The following is a 17,625-nucleotide window of genomic DNA, read 5'->3' as shown; positions in this document are numbered from 1 at the left end:
CAGTCATTCTCCTGCCAGCTTGTTTCCTTCACAACATTTCACCACTATCCAAAACCACTTAGCCAGTGGTTTACCTGCCTGCTGTCTGTCCCTGCAACCAGCCTGCAAACTCTGTGTGGAAATGCAGGTAGGGGCAGGGCCTGTTTGAACACACATGGGGCGCCTGCACAGGCTCGGTGATGACCAGTTGAATACATGACTATAAAGAGGCAGCAGACAGTTCCAAAAAAGGCCTGAAGCCACCAACATGAGAAACCAAGATGAGAAACACTTTGGGGCTGTGAATCCCCAGCCAGGAGTTGGCCTCACTTCCTCTCGCAGAGGCCAGGTTGGCCACAGGCCCCCTGCCATGTTGTCCCGAATGCTGCCGGGGAGGAAGGGGCTTGTGTGTGCCCACGCTCCATCTCCCAACTTCTGCCCTGGCCTGGGGATGTTTCTGTTTCTTTTCTGGAGACAGAGTCTCGCTCTGTCACCCAGGCTGAAGTGCAGTGGCACAATCTCGGCTCACTGCAACCTCCGCCTCCCGGGTTCAAGCGATTCTCCTGCCTCAGCCTCCCAAGTAGCTGGGATTACAGGCGTGCGCCACCACGCTCTGCTAATTTTTTGTATTTTTAGTAGAGACAGGGTTTCACTGTGTTAGCCAGGATGGTCTCAATCTCCTGACCTTGTGATCTGCCCACCTTGGCCTCCCAAACTGCTGGGATTATAGGTGTGAGCCGCCGCGCCTGGCCCAAAAAGAAGCTAAGTATTTTTCTTTTTTCTTTTCTTTTCTTTTTTTTTTTTTTTGAGACAGAGTCTCGATCTGTCATCCAAGCTGGAGTGCAGTGGTGTGATCTCAGCTCACTGCAACCTCCGACTCCCAGATTCCAGCTATTCTCCCACCTCAGCCTCCTGGGTAGCTGGGACTACAGGCGTGCACACCACGCCCGGCTAATTTTGTATTTTCAGTAGAGACAGGGTGTCACCATGTTGCCCAGGCTGGTCTCAATCTCCTGGCCTCGTGATCTGCCCACCTCAGTCTCCCAAAGTGGCTCAGGCATGAGCCACTGAGCCCAGGGACTTTTCAGCTCTTCCTTATGCTATGAAGGAAAACTCAGTCTGCCCCCCCTCAACTCTCTATCCTGTCCCCCCTCAACTCTCCATCCTGCCCCCCCTCAACTCTCCATCCTGCCCCCCCCCCAACTCTCCATCCTGCCCCCTGGGGCCAGGGAGAGACAGGGAAAGGGGAAAGAGACCTGGCCAACAGCGGGGGCTCTGGGGGCAATCTTGGCTCTGAATCCTACAAGCTAAGGGATGCTGGTGAGTGATGTCACTTCCCTAAAGAAGGAAGAAAAGCCTCACTTCTTCTTGGCCCAGGGCCTACTGCTTATTAGCAGAAACATCATCCTCATTTTTTTTTTTTTTTTGAGATGGAGTCTCACTCTGTTGCCCAGGCTAGAGAGCAGTGGCATGACTTCAGCTCACTGTAACCTCTGCCTCCTAGGTTCAAGCAATTCTCCTGCCTCAGCCTCCCGAGTAGCTGGGATTATAGGCATCCACCACCACGACCAGCAATTTTTGTATTTTTAGTAGAGACGGAGTTTAACCATGTTGGCCAGGCTGGTCTCAAATTCTAACCTCAAGTGATCCACCTGCCTCGGCCTCTCAAATTGCTGGGACTACAGGCTTGAGCCACCTGGCCAATCCTCATCATTTCTATGATTATTAAATCATTGGGGATCTTCCTCCTGTGTCCAGGGGGAGAAACCAACACTCAAGGGTTGACTTGGAGAAAATTCCAGGGGGACATGCCCCAATCCTGTCCACACCTGACAGACTGTCCAGGGAAGGGAGAGCCCCAGAGAGCAGCGCTGGCTGGTGGAGGGGGAGGCACAGGGGAGAAAGGCTTTGGCTCAGGCAAAGAACACATTCTGCAGCTTGGAGGCATCCAGACCAGATGCACCTGGCTCCCGTGGGGAGGAAAAACCCCCCTTTCTTGGAGGAAAATCTTCTAGAGCTGCACCATCCAGTATCAGGGTTGCTGGCCACATGTAGCTACTGGGCACTGCAAATATGACTGGTGCAAACCAATAAAGCACACACTAGATCCTTTTTTTTTTTTTTTTTTTTTCTGGCATAGTCTCGCTCTGTTCCCCATACTAGAGTGCAGTGGCACGATTTCAGCTCACTGCAACCTCTGCCTTCTGGGTTCAAGTGATTCTCCTGCCTCAGCCTCCCGAGTAGATGGAATTACAAGCATTAGCCACCACGCCCGCCTAATTTTTGTATTTTTAGTATAGCTGGGGTTTCATTATGTTGGCCAGGCTGGTCTCAAACTCCTGGCCTCAAGTGATCCACCTGCCTCAACCTCCCAAAGTGCTGGGATTACAGACGTGAGCCACCCTGCCCAGCCACACACACTAGATTCTGAAAACTGGTGCAAGGGGAAAAAAAAATGTAAAATATCTCACTTTTTATACTGATTATATGTTGAAATGAGAATATGTTGAGCTCAATTAAACTGTTATTGATATTAATCTCATGGCTTTTCTTTACCTTTTTATTTATTTATTTGTGAGACAGGGTCTCCCTTTGTTATCCAGGCTAGAGTGCAGTGGCGTGATCACCACAGCCTCAACCTCCTGGGCTCGGGTGATCCTCCTACCTCAGGCTCCTGAGTAGCTGGGATTACAGGCATGCGCCACCATGCCTGGCTAATTTTTGTATTTTTTTTTTAAATTTATTTATTATTATTATTATACTTTAGGATTTATGTTACATGTGGGGGGTTTTGCCATGTTGCCCAGGCTGGTCTCGAACTCCTAGGCTCAAGCAATCCTCTAGCCTTGGCCTCCCAAAGTGCTGGGATTACAGGTGTGAGCCATCACGGCCCTGGCCTTACCTTTTTATTATTTTATTTATATTTCTTTTTGAGACAGGGTCTCACTTTGTTGCTCAGGCTGAAGTGCAGTGGCCTGATCACAGCTCACTGCAGCCTTGACCTCCTGGGCTCAAATGATCCTTCTACCTGAGCCTCCTGAGTCGGAGGACACTACAGGTGTCCTCCATATCTGGCTAACTTAACCACCATATCTGGCTAATTTAAAAAAATTTTTTGGCTCACACCTGTAATCCCAACACTTTGGGAGGCCAAGGCAGGTGGGTCACCTGAGGTCGGGAGTTCGAGACCAGCCTGACCAACATGGAGAAACCCCATCTCTACTATAAATACAAAATTAGCCGGGCATGGTGGCACATGCCTGTAATCCCAGCTACTCGGGAGGCTGAGGCAGAATTGCTTGAACCTGGGAGGTAGAGGCTGTGGCGAGCCAAGATCATGCCACTGCACTCCAGCCTGGGCAACAAGAGTGAAACTCTGTCTCAAAAAAAAAAAAAAATACAATAGGCCAGGCGCGGTGGCTCACGCCTGTAACCCCAGTACTTTGGGAGGCCGAGGCGGGTGGATCATGAGGTCAGGAGATCGAGACCATCCTGGCTAACAAGGTGAAACCCGGTCTCTACTAAAAATACAAAAAAACCATTAGCCAGGCGTGGTGGCGGGCGCCTGTAGTCCCAGCTAGTCAGGAGGCTGAGGCAAGAGAATGGCGTGAACCCGGGAGGCAGAGCTTGCAGTGAGCCGAGATTGCACCACTGCACTCCAGCCTGGGAAACAGAGCGAGACTCCATCTCAAAATAAATAAATAAATAAATAAAATGAAATAAAACAAATAAAAATAAAATTTTTTTTTTTTTTTTTGTAGAGATGAGGTCTCCCTATGTTGCCAGGGCTGGCCTCAAACTCCTGGGCTCAAGCGATCCTCTGACTTTGGCCTCCCAAAGTGCTGGGATTGCAGGCATGAGCCACCGTGCCTGGCCTCTCTTTACCTTTTTACTCTTTAGTCTTTTTCTATTGGAAAAATTTTAATGCCTTCTCTGGCTCACATCCTATCTCCATGGGATGGAGCTGCTGCTCTAGAATACTGATTATTGGCCTCTTGGGGAGAAAAGGGGCTTTTCTTTTCTTTTCTTTTTTTTTTTTTTTTTTTTTGAGATGGAGTCTCGCTCTGTCGCCCAGGCTGGAGTACAGTGGCACGATCTCGGCTCACTGCAATCTCCGCCTCCGGGGTCCAAGAGATTCTCCCACCTCAGCTTCCCGAGTAGCTAGGATTACAGGCATGTGCTACCATGCCCAGCTAAGTTTTGTATTTTTAGTAGAGATGGGGTTTCACCATGTTGGCCAGGCTGGTCTTGAACTCCTGACCTCAAGTGATCTGCTTGCCTTGGCTTCCCAAAGTGCTGGGTTTCTAGGCATGAGCCACCACAACCAGCCAAAAGGGGACTTTTCTGAACTCACACTCTCCTTCACCCTGGAGTTGGTGGGTGGCTCACTCCAAGTCCTTCTGTGTCCCTGCTTTTGAGGGTCCCAGCTCCAAGGCTAGGGAGGGAGGCCTGGATGATCCTAGTATGCTTTTCAGGTTCACTGTCTGCAGATTCTATTTTACAGACCAGACTGACTGTGAATAAACCTCACCACACAGTGACATGGATCACATTCACCAAAGACAAAACCACAGAAAATACTGGCATCGATTTGGGTCAACGGGATGATTAGGTGATCGTCAAACAGGGTACAAGAATACGGTGAAGAGCCACCCACCTGGGTCACCTTCAGAGTGACCTGTGAAGCATCGGGCATTTTAGCCCAGACCCCTGATGTATCCCCCTGCAGGGAAACATCTGTGAGACCAACCCTGTAGTTCACACGCCCTCAAGCCACTTCTGCCCGGTTCTCCAAAGATCTCACCACATGGACGTCAGCCGGGTGGGACATACCAACGCAGAACATTCTGCAGACACACTCACTCAGAAAGGGGCTCAACTAACTCCAGAAGACCTTTCCAAGTCATTTCTAGGGACCCACACAGAGTCAACTTTTCATTTCATCCAGTATAGGTGATAAAAAAAATTACCATTCTTCAGGATATTTTTATACTAAAAAAAGTAGATAAGACCTAACTCATACAAATAGAATTCCGTCTGTTGCTGCGCCACTCAAAACCAGCCAGATGGATCTTAACCAAATCCACAGGGAATGTCTGGAATAGTCCTCAATAAAGTGAAAGCTAGGTGGAGTACACAGAACTCCCGTTAGAAGAATGGGGGGCTTTCTGAGGAAGCCATTCTCCAGACCCGCTCAAACAGATACAGCAAGAGATTTCTACTGCTGCCCATCAGGAGACAGAGGACTCAGGGAAAAAGGTCACACAGAACCAAGCAAGGCTGGGTGTGGCGGCTCACATCTGTAATCCTAGCACTTTGGGAGGCCGAGGCGGATGGATCACTTGAGGTCAGGAGTTTGAGACCAGCCTGGCCAACATGGCGAAACCCCGTCTCTACTAAAAATACAAAAACTACCCGGGCGTACTGGCGTGTGCCTGTAGTCCCAGCTATTTTGGAGGCTAAGGTGGGAGAATCGCTTGAACTTGGGAGGTGGAAATTGTGGTGAGCTGAGATAGTCCACTGCACTCCAGCCTGGGCGACATAGTGAGACCCTGTCTCAAAAAAAAAAAAAAAGAGCCAGGCAAGCAGAAAGATGACAACAATTATTAACCTCCCGAAAACAAGAGGATGGACAATGCTATGGTTTGAATGTTTGTCCTGGCCAAAACTCATGCGGATTCTCCCACCTCAGCCTCCCAAGTAGCTGGGACTACTGATGTACTCTAGTACTCCCCACTCCCAGTGAAACTTAATCCCCAATGTGCCAGTACTGAAAGATGAGGCTTTTAAGAGGTGACTGGGTCATGAGGACCCTCCCCTCAGGAACTGATTAACCCATTCATGGATTAGTGGGTTAATAGATTAATGAGTTATCATGGGAGTAGAAGTGGTAGTCTTATTTTTTATTACTATTGTTTTTTCAGAGACGTGGACTTGCTCTGTCGCCCAGGCTGGAATGCCATAGTGCAATCAGCTCACTGCATCCTCAACCTCCCAGGTTCAAGTGATCCTCCCACCTCAGCCTCCCATGTAGCTGGAACCACAGGTGCTCACCCCCATACCTGGCTATTATTTTTTGTAGCGACGAAGTCTCACTACGTTGCCCACACTGTTCTTTGAATTTTATCTATCTATCTATTTTTTTTTTTTTTTTGAGTCGGAGTCTTGCTCTGTCACCAGGCTGGAGTGCAATGGCGCGATCTTAGCTCAATGCAACCTCCGCCTCCTGGATTCAAGCGATTCTCCTGCCTCAGCCTCCCGAGTAGCTGGGACTACAGGCGCATGGTACTACACCCAGCTAATTTTTGTATTTTTAGTAGAGATGGGGTTTCACCGTGTTGGCCAGGATGTTCTCTATCTCTTGACCTTGTGATCCACCCGCCTTGGCCTCCCGAAGTGCTGGGATTACAGTGAGCCACTGTGCCCGGCCTCTATCTATCTTTTTGAGACAGGTTCTTGGTCTGTCACCCAGGCTGGAGTGCAGTGGTATGATCCTGGCTCACTGCAACCTCCACCTCCTGGGCTCAAGCGATCCTCCCACCTCAGCCTCCTGAGCAGCTGGGACTACAGGCACACGCCCAGCTAGTTTTTTTATCTTTTTTGGTAGAGACAGGGTTTTGCCATGTTTCCCAGGCTGGTCTCAAACTCCTGGGCTCAAGCAATCTGCCCACCTCGTCTCCCAAAGTGCTAGGATTACAGGCATGAACCACTGCACCCAGCCCACAAATTATTTTTGAGTATCTACTTCTATCAGGCCCCTACTGTGCACAAGTCAACCCTGGCCCTTCCCCCTTGGTGAAGGACGTCTCCGCTTCTCCAAGAGTCCCTGTCTCCAGCTGCTTTCTCTGGCCAATTTCTCTCTGGTCCCTGAGCCTCCACGGGTCTCCCTTCCTCCGTGGGTCTCCCTGCTTAGTGTCCACAGGGCTCATTCAGGCTGGGTGGGGCTTGAGCCTGCCCTGCCAATCCCACCCTCTTTGAGCACAGGCTTCCTGCCTGCCCTCCTGGACTTGGGATTCGTCCGCCACATCAGCCTGGGGGCTCCCAGGATGCTGGCCCCCTGGACAGTGGGTCCTGGCTGCAGGGGAGCGACTTACTCCGGGACATATGGACTGTGGCAAGCCGGCGATACAGGGCCTTCTGCCGGGGGTCTGGGTGGAAGCCACTCTTGGTGAAGTAAACGTGGATGTAGATGGAGCCGTTCTGCTGGACGCTCTGCAAAAGACGGAAGGTCAGGTGGGCAGGCTGGGCAACGGGGGTGACAGAAACGTTAAAGCCCTGCCTGGCACCCATCCCCAGCAGTTTCCTCCTCCTCAACTCTCTGGCCATTTACTGAGTACTCAGGGTGGGGCGTGTAGCTGGGTGGCAGAGAGGTAAATGCTGGAGTCAGACAGACTCAGACGCCCACTCTACCTGCCACGGCCGTGTGAGCTCAGCTTCTCTCTGAGCCTCAGGGCCCCACCTAGAGGAGGCGAGGTTCCCACAGCACTGACCCGAGGGCACCACTGCAGGGACTACCTGGAGCACTGGCACACAGCTCAGTCAACGAGCTCTCTTTAAGCTCACTCAACAGGAAGAAGCAGCTGGCCGACATGGAGCTCCTACTATGGGCCAGACCCTGCCCTGGGCACTTCAGACAATAGCTTCCTAATCTAATGAGTTAACACACATGTAACATGTCAACCTTATGCAATGGGTCATGTTACCACCCCATTTTGCAGATGAGGCAAACGGGGCTCATGCCAAGGGGTCACATAGTGTGTGGCAAGTACGCAGATGGAAACCCAGTCTGTGGGCTCCTGGGTGCTACTCCCTGCTACCTCCAGCTGGCCCCTCTCTGCCCAAGTCTTCCTCATTATCTCATCAAGTCTCCTTGCCTCCCAGGGAAGGGCGACTATTCTCACTTGATCCAGATGAGGAAACTGAGGCTTCGAGAAGGGAGGCAAGTTGTCCAGGGGCACTGGGTGGAGACAAAGGTGAGCACCGAACCTCTCTGATTCTTGAGCAGAGCTCGAATTCACTTGGCCACATTGTGTTCTCCTCACTCTCCTACCTTTTTTAGAGATGGGGTCTTCCTGTGTTGCTCAGGCTGGAGTGCACTGGCTATTTGCAGTTGCGATCATGGCACACTACAGTCTTAAACTCCTGGGCTCTAGCCATTCTCCCACCTCAGCCTCCTGAGTAGTTGTGCCTACAGGCACATGCCACTGTGCCCAGCTCTCCTGCCTTTTAAGTCCACTCAGACCCCACCCTGAAGCTTCGACTTAGATCCAAGCCCTTGGAAGCAGATCCCCCTGCTGGGCCTGCCAGGCCCTGGTCCTTCCTTGGATCTCGTGGCAAGGCCTGGGGGCTGGGCTTGAGGTCTCTGTGGGAGTCACCTCTCAGTGCAGGTCAGAAAGTCTAGCCAGGTGGGGTGGTTCATGCCTGTAATTCCAGCACTTTGGGAGCCTGAGGTGAGAGGATCGCTTGAGCAGAGGAGTTTGAGACCAGCCTGGGAAACATGTTGAGACCCCATCTCTACAAAAAATTAGCTGGGCATGGTGGTACATGCCTGTTGTCCCAGCTACTTGGGAGGCTGAGGGGAAAGGATTGCTTGAGCCCAGGAGGTTGAGGCTGCAGTGAGCTGTAATTGCACCACTGCACTTCAGCCTAGGCAACAGAGCAAGACCCCATCTCAAAAAGAAAAGAATGATGGCTGGGTGCGGTGTCTCACGCCTGTAATCCCAGCACTTTGGGAGGCCAAGGTAGGTGGATCACTTGAGGTCAGGGGTTCAAGGCCAGCCTGGCCAACATAGTGAAACCTTGTCTCTACTAAAAAATAAAAAAATTAGCTGGGTGTGATCATGTGTGCCTTAGTCCCAGCTACTCAGGAGGCTGACACATGAGAATCGCTTGAACCTGGGAGGTCGAAGTTGCAGTGAGCCAAGGCCGCGCCACTGCCCTCCAGACTGGGTGACAGAGCGAGACGCTGTCTCAAAACAAAACAAACAAACAAAAAAAAGAGAATGACTGTGTCCACATTCTGCTTCTAGCCACCCAGACAGAAATAGAACAGAAATGTGCCCTCCACCCCAAAGCTGAGAAGGCCTGCTGGGGAGAAAGGAATGAGGGCAGCTGTCTTGGACTCAGCCGAAGAAGGCCCCAGAGAGAGATGTCCTTTTCACTTGTTCAATACTTGTTGATTCTGCACCCAGCCCCACATTGGGCAGTGCTGGGGACATGGAAGTGATCTAGGCAGCCCCAGCCTTATTATCACAAGGCTCACAGTGCCATGCAGGAGTCCCAATGAGGCCCCAGAGTGGGTTGGGATGGGGAAGCCCAGCAGGTGTGAGAACCCAGAGAGGGTGTTTAACCATGCCTGAGTGCTCTGTGGGTCAGGGAGGGCTTCCTGGAGGAGGCTGGATTTGAGCCTAGGGCTGCGAGAGTCCACAGCCATAGAGCCTGAGTCTGAATCTCTCATGCGATGTGGCCTTTGGTAAATCACTTTCCTTCTCTCTGTCTCAGTTTCCTCATATGTTAAATGAGAATAATAACAGTTCCTGCTTCACAGGGTTGCCGGGAAGTTTCCATGAGTCAGCCTAGCTTAGTACCCTGCACTTAGCTCAATCAACATTAACTAATATTATTTTGAAATGGGGCTGCCTGATAAACTGGTGATAGGCAAACATCCCCAAGGATAATTACTAACCTTTCACCGGTTTAAAGTCGAGGACTGCACAACCTTAGAGGTAGCTGGGAGGGTCCCAGGCCAATTCCACCCCTATCTACCCTTTTCAGGTAGGGGAAAGTGAAGCCCAGAGACCTCAGGGACTGGCCTGTGGTCACAGACCATGTGAGCCCAGGGAAGGGCCAAGCCTGGAGCCCGAACTCCACGTGCTCTCAGCAAGGAGCGGACTGGAGGAAAGGTCCTTCAGTGCCAGTCAAGCAGCCATGGGGCCAGAAACTAGGAGCTGCCCCCACCTGTGGGATGTCAAGCTCAGCAAAGTGCTCGTAGCAGCCGTCTGAGTTCTCGCCGCTAGTCCAGTCGCCATACACAAGATCATGCTGTTCCCAGAAGAGTGCCGACGTGGCGTTGAAGTCTGTAAAGTGCTCGTGCTCTGAGATGTACACATGCAGGTTCTGTTGGGACGGGAAGGGAACAGAGCTCAGACCTGCTCTTCAGAGCCTCTGCAGGCTGGCTAAAGAGCTATGGCAGTGGTCAGCACACTCAGAGGAACAGTAATTATGGAGGGCAGGGGAGAGGAGAGAGGAAGAGCAGCAGAGAGGACATATTTTCTCTTTTCTCATACCACCATGTTTGTCCTGGTCTGAGCCTGTGAAGTCAATGAACAAAGAACACTTGGAGACTGGCCAGCCTGCCAATTAGAATTTAAGGGTAGGAAGGGGCAGGAGCTCCTTGAATGATCTCCTGCCCTCGTGGCTGCTGGGCCTTCCTGGTCAGAGCTCTGCAGTGGACAAAGCAGTCCAGAGCTACAAAAGCACTGTGAGCCACCGGGCACGGTGGCTCATGCCTGTGATCCCAGCACGTTGGGAGGCCAAGGTGGGTAGACCACTTGAGGTCAGGAGTTCGAGACCAGCCTGGCCAAAAAGGTGAAACCCCATCTCTACTAAAAATACAAAAAATTAGCTGGACGTGGTGGCACATGCCTGTAATCCCAGCTACTCGTGAGGCTGAGGCAGGAGGATCACTGGAGCCCAGGAGGCGGAGGTTGCAGTGAGCTAAGATTATGCCACTGCACTCTAGCCTGGGTGACAGAGTGAGACTCCATCTCAAAAAAAAAAAAAAAAAAAAAAAACCACTGTGACCCAACAAGAACTTCCTCCTTTCTCAAGCCCCCATGTTTGCTCAGAAAAGCCTAGACTGACAGGTCTAAATGCTTTTGCTCTGGAGGCTCCTGAAGCCCTGCCCTGCCCATGCCCAAGCCCACTGTGGAAATGCAGGTCTCCTCTCCTTCCCGGCCCACCTCCCGCCAGCCTCTGCTGGTCCCTGCCCTCCCCACCTCTCACACTCTCTCCCTTGCACATCTCCCTCTGCAACCCTGAAAGGCTGAACATACTTTTGAAATATAACATCCAAAGACCCTGATTTAACCTATTTTAACCAAATGAATTTGCTTTTTCTTTTGGGTGACACAGGTTTCATGTGCTGGGGATGGACCCAGGTGACAGAGGTCTCACGTGCTGGGGATGGGCCTGGAGTTCCTCAACCCTGGACCTGTTTTCCTAGACCTGCCAGTGAGCAAGGACCTGGTCTGTCCCGACTGCTGACATCACTCCTCCACATTCCACCCCTCCACACCCCATCACCTGCCAAGTCTGCCCTACCACCGGCAGTTACCATTAAAGTGTCTTTGGGGAACAGGTTGCGGCTGGCGACGCGTGGGGCTCCTCCGGGGCCCGTCTGGTCCTGAGGGGCCGGCCCTCGGCGGAACCAGCTGCTGATGGCCCAGATGATGAAGATCCTGAGGAGAGAAGCAGCAAGGTGGTGAGTCCCCAAGCTTTGGCTCTCTGCCATGGACCCGCGTGACTTCCTTCTGACTTAGCACATGCTGGCGCCTGACCTGGGGCTAGTGACCAAGTCAGGGAGGCCCTGAGAAGGTAGTCACAGGGCTGGCAAGGAGATAAGATGTCCCTAAAGACCACATCTGGGGAGGGAGCCCAGATGCCACTGTTTGCCAGTGTGTGAGGGTAGCTGGCACTGCCCTGGTCTGCATGCAGACCCTTGACTCTAAATCCTCCAGGAGCTCCTGGTGACCACAGGGCTGCAGGGGCTGACTCTTGAAACCTCAGACTGGGAAACCTGCCATCCAGCCCCCTGGGATCCCCCGAGAGGAGACTAAGAATCTGGAACCCCTTCAGTGTGCAGATAGGTGAATTAAAAGAAAAAAGAAATAAAGAAAAAATAATAAACATAAAATTTTTAAAAGAAAGAATCTGGAATCCTAGCGCTTCAAAAGCACAGAACCGGGGATGGTTAATGGCTACAAAAAAACAGAATGAACGAGGCCGGGCGTGGTGGCTCATGCCTGTAATCCCAGCACTTTGGGAGGCCGAGGCGGGCAGATCACGAGGTCAGGAGATTGAGACCATCCTGGCTAACACGGTGAAACCCCATCTCTACTAAAAAATACAAAAAAATTAGCTGGGCATGGTGGCGGGCGCCTGCAGTCCCAGCTACTCCGGAGGCTGAGGCAGGAGAATGGTGTGAACCTGGGAGGCGGAGGTTGCAGTGAGCCAAGATCGCGCCACTGCACTCCAGCCTGGGCGACAGAGCGAGACTCCATCTCAAAAAAAAAAAAAAAGAATGAATGAGATCTAGTATTTGGTAGCAAAACACGGCAACTCTAGTCAATAGTAATTTAATTACACATTTTAAAATAACTTAAAAAGTATAGAGGCCAGGCACAGTGGCTCATGCCTGTAACTTTGGGAGGCCGAAGTGGGCAAATCACGAGGTCAAGAGATCGAGATCATCATGGCCAACATGGTGAAACCCTGTCTCTACTAAAAATACAAAAATTAACTGGGTCTGGTGGTGCGCGCCTCTAGTCCCATCTACTCGGGAGGCTGAGGCAGGAGAATCACTTGAACCTGGGAGGTGGAGGTTGCAGTGAGCCGACATTGCGCCACTGCACTCCAGCCTTGCAACAGAGTGAGACTCCATCTCAAAAAAAAAAAAAAAAAAGTATAATTGGGTCAGGTGTAGCAGCTCATGCTTGTAATCCCAGCACTTTGGGAAGCTGAGGCAGGCGGATTGCTTGAGCTCAAAAGTTCGAGACCAGCCTGGGCAACATGATGAAATCCCGTCTCTACAAAAAATATAAAAACTAGCTGGGCATGGTGGCCCATGCCTGTAGTCCCAGCTACTTGGGGGACTGAGGTGAGAGAGTCACTTGAGCCCTGGAGGTCAAGGCTGCAGTGAGACGTGATTGCGCCACTGCACTCCAGCCTGGGAGATAGAGAGCTTGTCTCAAAAAAATTAATCAATCAATTAATTAAATTTTTTAAAAAAGAAAAGGAAAAGAACCGAAGGCACAGAAGCGTAGAAAGAGCAACATTTCTGAACTTCAGCAGAATTTTTGGAGAAGCAGATAGTAAGTGATACGTTAGTTCCAATTTTAGTAACAGTGGGCTTAATTATTCAGACCAACCCTCTCATTGGAAAAAATTGGAAAAGCTTGATAAAATTAATACACTAGGAAAATATCAATATATTTTATATTGGTAATTATACATATTGATAGAATGAGAATATATGCTGCTCACATATTCTCATATTTGTTCTCATGCATATAATTTTTATCAAGTTTACATATGAATATATACAAATAGACAGCTCTAAAGAATGGACATGACTGTAGGTTACCAAACCTTTTGGGCAAAAACTGAAGGGAAAGTGGGAATCCTAAAGTAGTAAAGGATCAGCCGGGCGCGGTGGCTCATGCCTGTAATCCCAGCACTTTGGGAAGCCGAGGTAGGTGGATCACCTGAGGTCAGGAGTTCAAGACCAGCCTGGCCAACATGGTGAAACCCCGACTCTACTAAAAATACAAAAATGAGCCAGGAGTGGTGGCAGGCGCCTGTAATCCCAGCTATTCGGGAGGTTGGGGCAGGAGAATTGCTTGAACCCAGGAGAAGGAGGTTGCAGTGAACCGAGATGGCGCCATTGCACTCCAGCCTGGGCAACAAGAGCAAAAAGTCCATCTCAAAAAAAAAAAAAAAAAAAAAGAAGTAAAGGATCTTGGATTTGCAGGTCTAGGGAAAAAAAAAAAAAAAAAGAAGAAGTAAAGGAGCCCTATAAGCTTCTTCATGTGTCTGAGGACATCTGCTAGGTGTTTTGGTGGGTGACAAAAATGCTGGCCTAGGCTGGGTGCGGTGGCTCACACCTGTAACCCCAGCACACTGGGAGGCTGAGGTAGGTGGATTGCTTGAGCCCAGGAGTTTAAGACCAGCCTGGGCAACACACAGTTTCTACAAAAAATACAAAAATTAGCCAGGCATGGCAGAACGCACCATGCCTATAGTCCCAGCTACTCAGGAGGCTGAGGTGGGAGAATCACCTGAGCCCAGGAGGTCGAGGCTGCAGTGAACCACGATCATGCCACTGCACTCCAGCCTGGGTGACAGAGTGAGACCCTGTCTCAAAAAAAAAAAAAAAAAAAAAAAAAAAGAAATGCTAGCCCAGGGCACATACAACATATGAGGTAACCAGAGACCTACCCTACAGGAAACTAAGACCCCGCAAGGTGTAAGGCTCCACACCTAAGGAGGAGGGAACCAGGTGGACTACCCATTCCCAGGAGTTGCACACCAGGTATGCAGGGCCAAGTATGCAAGGCCACTCGTGGGATAAGGAGTCACGCAGGGCAGCTCAAGCCCTGAACCTGGTGCAAGGAAACCTAGGACTTGGTAATGTTCCCAGGCAGAAGCAAAGGCAATCCTCTCTGTAGGAAAATATGCTCATCCTAGCCCTGAAATTCCTATAAATAACTTTTCAAGTATAATGACTAGGACACAGATAGAGATAAGCCAGGCACAAAAGGAAATGACATTATGAGCGAGCATCAGCAGCAACAACAGATACCAAAACCAAAACAAGGCTGGGCGTGGTGGCTTACACCTATAATCCCAGCACTTTGGGAAGCCAACACTTGAGGTCAGGAGTTCGAGACCAGCCTGGCCAACATGGTGAAACCCCATCTCTACTAAAAATACAAAAATTAGCCGGGTGTGGTGGCGGGTGCCTGTAATCCCAGCTACTCGGGAGGTGGAGGCAAAAGAATTGTTTGAACCTGGGAGGCGGAGTTCGCAGTGAGCCAAGATCACGCCATTGGACTCCAGTCTGGGTGAGAGTAAGACTCCATCTCAAAAAAAAAAAAAAGTGTCCTTAAAGAGAAGAAATATTCCTTCTTGATTTATTCTTCTCTCCTGTTGCCTGGAGTGTGGATGTGATGGCTGGATCTTCAGCAGCTGTCTTGGGCTATGAGGATAAAGGGAAAAACCTAGCAATGGTAGAACAAACAGCAAGGAGTCTGGGTCACTGAAGACTGCAGAATCCTAGTCTGCCTCCATCCAGACTGGTATATCAGAGAGAAATGAACCTGTACTGTGTTAATGGACGTTTCTCAGCTGCATGCAGCCATGTGATTAAATGATTCAAGTACTTATTAATTACAGGTATGATAACCACATAGCAGAAGAGGTTGCGAGTCCAGCCTCTAAACTACAGTATCTTCATCTGAAGCCCAGCTCTGCTACTTACTGTGACCTCAGTGGTCACCTTCAATGGTTGAAACGGGGATAATAACAGTGCTTACTCTCATAGGGTAGTTTATAAGCATTAAACACATTGAATTATATATATGTTTATATAGTGTGTACATACATCTGAAACACACACACACACCTCAGAATGGAGCCTGGTGCATACCCAATAAGTGACTGAGAAGTGTTAGCTATTACTGTTATTTTAATCACAGGAAAAAGGCATACAAAAAACTTTGGAGCGGAAAAACACTATGAGTGAATTCTAGTGTGGGTGGGGTGCCTCCCTGCTGAGCCCTGATCAGGCACAGGAACTTGCCTCTGCCTGTAGAAGCCACAAGGCCCTGGGGTCCAGGGTCTCAGGGGCCACGGTCCAGCTGAACCATTGCTACCTCCCCATGAAGTCCCTGATATGCACGTCTGGGGAAGGTCTGGACCTGGCAATCTCTGGGGATACCGATGCCTCCAGCAGAGGCTCTCATTTAAGTAAACACACCAGGAGAGAGTGTAGGAGCAGTGATGCCCCCAGGCAGCTCTGCCCCTGGCTTAGTGTGTGGCCTGTGGGGGTCCTAACCCCTCTGGGCTTCTAGGTCCCCATGTATAAAACAAGGCCAGGCCTTTTTGGATTCCAGATCCCCAGTCCCCTGAAGAATATCTGTGTGTATCCACATGCCCACAGTTCTGTGGACCCTCTCAGAGGGCTCATGGCCATAGCTCCTCATCCATGCACCCAGGCCTGCAGAAGACTGGACCTTTCTAATGCTTCCTGATGTACTTGAGTAAGCAAAGAAAACAGACATTAAATCCTTTCTCCCACCCAAATAGGTATTCTACAGTCACAGGTTCAGAACATTTTTAAATATATGAAAAGACGTATAATCAAAACTCTCCCTCCCACCCCATTCCTTTATATACCCAGTTTCTGCTCCACCTCCCACTCCAGGTAACCACATGTGCTCAAAAACACAGACGCCACCCGCTATCTAGAAAGGCTATTCCCACATAATCAGCTTCAAGCTACAAGGAGTTCATGGGCCCCTGAAAACAAACCCTGGATCCCATTTTAAGAACTGCAGCCAAGATGGTCGCCGAGCACCCACCCGAACTGATGTTTGATGCTGCCTAGTTCTAAGAAAGGAAATTAGCCTACAGTGTGACTTGTATTAAAAATGTCTCTCTGAAGGAAGCTCCCTATGCACTGACGTGGAAAGATTTCGAAGATATATTGTTAATGAAAAAAATCAAGGAGCAGAACAGTGTGTAAAACAGGCTACCTCTTATGTAAAAATGAAGGGAAAGATAAAAATAATTTTCATGCAGAGCTGCTTGCAGCATGAAAAAAAAGAAGGTGATATATAAGAAAATCTGAAGTCTTTACGTGGCCATGGGGAGGGGAGGTGAAGTGGAGACAATAAGGGACAGGGGCACATGACTGAGAAGCGTAGGGCACATGGCAGGAATTTTTGAGGCACACGTCAGTTTTGCAACTTAACAGAGAGGGGAGGTTTCTTTCCTGCACAGTTTCTCAGTGTCCTGTGTGACACTCTTGGAGGACACCAGGCAAGCGGTTCTGCTGTAGTCTAGAATGTGATCAGTGACTACATCAGGGATCATGAGTTGTTTTTTTTTTTTTTTTTTTCTGAGACAGAGTTTCGCTCTTGTTGCCCAGGCTGGAGTAAAATGGCATGATCTCGGCTCACTGCAACCTCTGCCTCCCGGGTTCAAGCGATTCTCCTGCCTCAGCCTCCTGAGTAGCTGGGATTACAGGCATGAGCCACCACGCCCGGCTAATTTTGTATTTTTAGCAGAGATGGGTTTCTCCATGTTGGTCAGGCTGGTCTGGAACTCCCGACCTCAGGTGATCCACCCACCTTGGCCTCCCAAAGTGCTGGGATTACAGGCGTGAGCCACTGCACCCGGCCTCATGAACTTTTTTTTGCGCTGTTTCACTATATATTTCCTAAGGTTTTTGTTTGTTTGAGACACAGTCTCACTCTGTTGCCCAGGCTGGAGTGCAGTAGTATCATCATGGCCCATTGCAGCCTTGACCTCCTGGGCTCAAGTGATCCTCCCTCTTTGGCCTCCCTAATAATTGCTGGGACTACAGGTGTGCGCCATCACACCCAGCTAATTTTTTAGTTTTTTACAGAGATGGGGTCGGGATAGGTGCGGTGGCTCACGCCTGTAATCCCAGCACTTTGGGAGCCCGAGGTACGTGGATAGCGAGGTCAGGAGATCGAGACCATCCTGGCTAACACGGTGAAACCTCGTCTCTACTAAAAATACAAAAAATTAGCCGGGCACTGTGGCGGGCACCTGTAGTCCCAGCTACTCGGGAGGCTGAGGCAGGAGAATGGCGTGAACCCTAGAGGCGGGGCTTGCAGT

General features: G+C 50.2%; 1 protein-coding gene across 4 annotated transcripts in view; it reads right to left on the bottom strand.

Moving 5' to 3' along the window:
* Window positions 1-17,625, bottom strand: part of CLPTM1 (CLPTM1 regulator of GABA type A receptor forward trafficking) — a 38,857-nt gene that overhangs the window by 8,970 nt on the left and 12,262 nt on the right. For all 4 annotated transcript variants that reach the window (XM_054463640.2, XM_054463643.2, XM_054463638.2 and 1 more), the window contains exons 3-5: window positions 11,315-11,438; window positions 9,937-10,095; window positions 7,074-7,191 (exon numbers count right to left, since the gene is read on the bottom strand). In XM_054463640.2, the coding sequence (XP_054319615.1) occupies window positions 7,074-7,191; window positions 9,937-10,095; window positions 11,315-11,438 (401 nt within the window). The remainder of the gene's footprint in view (window positions 1-7,073; window positions 7,192-9,936; window positions 10,096-11,314; window positions 11,439-17,625) is intronic.

This window comes from Pongo pygmaeus, chromosome 20 (genome assembly GCF_028885625.2).
Source record: "Pongo pygmaeus isolate AG05252 chromosome 20, NHGRI_mPonPyg2-v2.0_pri, whole genome shotgun sequence".
NCBI lineage: Eukaryota > Metazoa > Chordata > Mammalia > Primates > Hominidae > Pongo > Pongo pygmaeus.
Note: the sequence above shows the minus strand (reverse complement) of the source record. Positions and strands in the feature narration are given on the sequence as shown.